Source organism: Austrofundulus limnaeus, unplaced genomic scaffold, assembly GCF_001266775.1.
Source record: "Austrofundulus limnaeus strain Quisiro unplaced genomic scaffold, Austrofundulus_limnaeus-1.0 Scaffold163, whole genome shotgun sequence".
Classification (NCBI taxonomy): Eukaryota; Metazoa; Chordata; class Actinopteri; order Cyprinodontiformes; family Rivulidae; genus Austrofundulus; species Austrofundulus limnaeus.
In genome coordinates this window covers 1,026,234-1,031,233 of record NW_013952565.1, presented here as the reverse complement: position 1 = coordinate 1,031,233, position 5,000 = coordinate 1,026,234, and the positions used below count along the sequence as shown (strand labels likewise).

The 5,000-nt window shown below is 38.6% G+C and overlaps 1 protein-coding gene across 5 annotated transcripts in view; it reads left to right on the top strand.

Moving 5' to 3' along the window:
• Nucleotides 1-5,000, top strand: part of esrrga (estrogen-related receptor gamma a) — a 96,953-nt gene that overhangs the window by 5,750 nt on the left and 86,203 nt on the right. For all 5 annotated transcript variants that reach the window (XM_014017212.1, XM_014017213.1, XM_014017211.1 and 2 more), the window contains exon 2: nucleotides 4,168-4,326. In XM_014017212.1, coding sequence (XP_013872666.1) covers nucleotides 4,168-4,326 — 159 coding nt within the window. The remainder of the gene's footprint in view (nucleotides 1-4,167; nucleotides 4,327-5,000) is intronic.

Genomic DNA, 5,000 nt, shown 5'->3' with positions numbered 1-5,000 from the left:
TCCTCACATCATTAGCACGTATTCACAAATAAATGCTAAGACGTAATTTCCCTCAAACATCTGAAAAAGGCCTTTAGTCACATTGCGAGAAGTTGCAGTTCTGTAAGATAAACTAAATACATTTTTTAAAATATTCTGCCTAGTAGGCTCAAACTTTATTTTATTTAAAACTTTTATTCGTCAGTTTTTTATTTATTTTTTTGAGGGTGGGGGTAAATAGCCCTTCGTTTAACTCTTACTGCGAAATAAATTGATGAATGCCTGTACGTTGTTTATGATAGCAATTAGCTGGCGTGTTTTATCACGAAGTCTGTTGTGGTGTTTCCCCTTCCAACAATTCAGCTCCTTTGCAGATTGGTTATTTATTTAATTACAATACATAATCCCACATATGATAAAGTTTTTTTTCTTATATTTTTATCATTTTAGAGCCACTCGGTTTCAAATAACAGAATGAAAAGTAATACTTTTTATTAGAAGTTAACTTTCAAACAAAAATATAAGGACATCCACAGCTTTTAGTTTTGTTTTTTAAACCTTTCACATTTACTGTGATGTTTTACCACCTAAACTGGGTTTTTTTTTGTGTAACTATTTTCTATAATCTGTAGCGATAACATGGGTCTGATGGGACACATTTGATATGTGAAAAAAATGAACATATGCACAATAATAACAGCTCTGTGTAATTCTCTTTTTAGAGATAAAATTACTTGTTTCAATGTATTTTAAGGGATTTTTATAAATCAGGACAAACAGTTTTTGCCTGGAGGAGGTGCGTTCTTACATGGAACTGATCCGCTCTTTTCTTCACCTCTGCCGATAATTTAGTTTTCCTTTATCTCTGTCCTCCCGATTCAACCCCACCTCCACCACACACACACACACACACACACACACACACACACACACACACACACACACTCCTCCCCTCCCTCTCCACACGCCCCTCCCTTGTGAAGCTGTCACCTTTCTGCACCCGCTCAGTCCCTATTAAGGCCGACAGCCCATCTGCCGCCTGCCCCGCTAACAGCTCCCGTCGCTAACGCTAACATGCACACACACACACATCCAGTCGAACACACACAGGGCTGCATCAAACCCCACCTGCCCTGATGCATGTGTAGTCACGCGCAGGCCAACATAGTCACACACACTCATATCTGAATATCCTCGTCCACCCAGGATTTGTGAGAATTTATTAGTCATTTTAATGGGAGACACGTTTTTTTTTTTATCGAGGAGACAAAAAAAACAGGAATAGAAACAAGGACATATGTTTGTTACTTCTTTTATGCAGGAGAAGATGTTTGTGTTCAAGATCTTTTATCATAATAATGCCAATCAGTTTGTCTCATAAGTTCTACGTTTAGTTTTAGTGTTCAGGTTTTTTTTAATCAGCTGTTCAAACATGTTTAGAGCTTCGTTTATGTAAGTTTAGAGTTGCATACTTTACATGTGATTGTAAGACATCGCCCTGCCCTGACTACAGGGGTAATTAGGCAGGGCATTTTGCAGCTTTATGTGTGTGTGTGTTGTTGCATTTGCTCCCGTCGGGGATAGGTGGGTTTTGCATTAGCAAGAATGACAACTGTCTCATCAATCACCACATCACCATGTTTAACATACACACACACACACACAAGGATACACACAAACTGTGTTGTGGTCATTCAGTTCACAGATGGACCAGCAACACATGAGTGAGTCACTGAGCATCAGAAAGACACCCTCGATCGCCCTGCCTCCCTACTTTTGCTCTCTCTCTCTCTCTCTTTTTCACTTACACACACACACACACACACACACATACACACACACACATACACACACACACACACACAAAGGGAATGCGCTAATGCTGCATATGCGTTCTGACAAGAGCGTGAAATAGGTTAGGTAGAATCACATTGATTCATTCTGTCTTTTCTTCTCCATTTTTATTTCACACGCATTCTTAAATATTCACACGGAATATGTTTTTTTTAATGCATGCATGCTTTAATTAATTTAATTCATTTACTCAAATAGTCGTCATACAAATAGACTTGGAAAAAAATAGTTAATTTTTCTCCTTTTTCTTCTACGCATACTGCGGGAAAAAGAAATGGGAAGGATTTTCAGCTGATGCTGAGATGATTTTTAAGCAAATTTTTACCTTGTAGACTGAACCGAAACCGGAGGAATAGCCAAGGACTTGGTTATAACTTGTGACACATTGAAACAGACTATCTCTCCGTAATCCCCGGTAGTTTTAGGTTAATGCGAGTGATGGACAAAACCTTTTTGCAATGTAGCCAAAATATTGTACCAGAGATTTATCGCTCAAATTTGTAAACAATTTTTTTTTTTGCTTTTTAAGCACGTCAAAATTCGCAGATCTTCTGATGGACATATTATTGTCTTTAATCTCTTTAATCCTCTTTATTTATTTCTTCACTGACCTATTAAATAATAAAGGATTTTAAAAAGTATTAATTTTACGAGGAAATAGGAAACGGGGATTCAAACGCGTACCGTTGGAACTGGATGTACCTGAATCTGGTGTGATACCAGGACACTCCCCAATAAAAAAAAAACCAACAGTATTAAGTGTTGCCTGTCTATATAGCATTGTGATTCTGCAACCAAAGCCAATAAGTGTCTGAAGCAGCAGTGGCAGCAGAAAGATATTGATTCCACTTATTCACCAGAGTGGAACTAAAACCTACATATTACACACTCTGACCCTCTACCTCTCGCTGCATCAGCCCTGCTCAGTGTGCGGACCGAGGTAAGGCTGTCAGATAAGTCACTGCTCGGTCCACTTTTCTGTCTACGTCTAAATAAGGCTCCACAGTGGAACAATGTCTCACTACCAGACGCACACTTACTGTATGACTACTTGCCGGTTGTTTGGTTGGTAAACAGGTGTCTACGTCACATTCACCATCGAGCTCTGGTGATCTCATGGTGTTTGTTGGTCACACACCAGAGTACATATGAAAGGTCATTTTCATTTAATTTAGTGAAAACTTATTGTCCAGTTTTTATCACTACATATCAATTGAACATGGGTTTTTAAGGTTAATATTTCAACATATTGGCAAAGCACCAGGAGCTCTTGTTTTATAAATATCTATTTTTTTTGCATTTGCGTAGCTGTTTGATTTTTTTTGTCTCTAAATTACCTAACACCGTCAGACACGGCCTGTATTCTCTTTTCTCTCTCGATATTTGTTAGAAAGTCTTGTTTTTTTATTTCAGCCATTCTATGCAACACAAGTATTTTTTTTTTATTTTCTACAACGAGGTGATTTTAATTCAGTCGCCCACGTTGACCTTATCACCCCTGCGACGTCTCCTTCCCTGACGTCAGTGCCGGCTTTGATTGATGGATGGGCAGTCCCACCACATGTACATTTCCATTTTTATTTTCTCATTCGGGAAACATTTTTTCCAAGGCTGAAACTAATGAAACTCCTCTGAAGCTGCATGCAGCTTTTCTGAGCTTTCCGTGCACAGATAGATGTTTTTCATGTCAAATCAAAGCTGATTTGATTTGAAGCATTTGATTGAAATGTGTTCAATGTGTTTAACACAAAAGGCCAAAACCCTCTGCTGGTTAACAATTACCTTTTTTCTACTGTGCAGTTCTCTGAGGGCTGTCTTTGCATCTGCCTGTTGGTTGTGTGCTCAGCATGTCGACTTTTGTGTCAGTCGTTGTTTGGCGGGCAAAGGTTTTTTTTCCCCTGTGTTCCTGTCTCTCTGTATGAATCTGCTATAAATTCACACACTGAGAGCAATCAAATAAGCAAAATGAGCATGTGAAGAGGTGATTGTCTGCATGTTGTGTCCATTAAATACATTTTACCCACATTATCAGTCATTCCTTGCTACATTTATATAAAAACATGTCCTGTTAGTGGCTGTTCTGTAAAAAGTGGGGAGAAAAATGAACTTTTTGGTAAAGACTGCTGTTTTTGTTCCGTGATGTTTTCATTTCATGTCACCAGAGAAGTAAAAAACCCAATTTTGTTTCAGTTTAAAGTATTTGCATTATTTTATATGCAGGCATTCCAAAAGAACTGAAGGAAAACTGTTGTTTTTTTTTTCTCCTCTCGACTGGCTACATTTTCACTGCTGTCCTTTCTTACACCCCCCCTCTCAAATTCCCCCGGCCTCTAGAATGAACTTATCGAAGGGGCCACTGGTGAACAGCAGCAGCGAAGATAACTCCAAGTCGACATATGTTAAATGCGGCGCTGGCGCCTGGAGGATGCACCAGAGCTACGATTCACTAGAAGCCAACCACATGAGAGACCCACATGCCCTCTACAACCCCAGGTAAGCCAGACTTACAAAGAGATGCAAAGAAGGGATTTGTTCGGAATCAGTTTTATTTTAAAAGTAAAGACTAGCAGAAGTCATTGTAAAATTTTCAACTTTGACTAAAACAGTTAAAAAAATGAATCCAATTACTTGTCGGAAGCACATATTTTTACGTCCTCTGTCATCACCGCTGCGTTGCGAGCGTGTTGTAAACGTAGTAAGACAAACTTCAACAGATGATCATTTTTAACCTAACCTTCTCGAGCTGAACCAGGTCTCACGTTGTTTTTGTTTTGGGTCATTTTCATCAAGCGTTTTCCTGGTCTATATTTAGTAAAGTTGCCGGAAATGAACTGCCTGTTTTATGTTGAAACACGGGGAGCGCATTACGCATGATGTACAAACACACACTGTTTTTGTTCAGGCCGTTCCTCAGGTTCCGTCGCTTTGATCCGCTCTCTTTTAAAAACTAAACATTTCTTTGGATTAGCAAAGGGGGACACATGTCCAGGTTACAAAACGTATTGTAGTAAGTAAATAAATTTTTATATATTTTAATAGAAATATGATTTTGCACTTTATGTATGTGACCCATCACATCGAAACGAGGATTAAGTCCAAAAGTGGTAAATGGAGAAATAGGCAAATATAGTGTTTTGACTTAAATGTTAACAAAAATTGTATTTTGT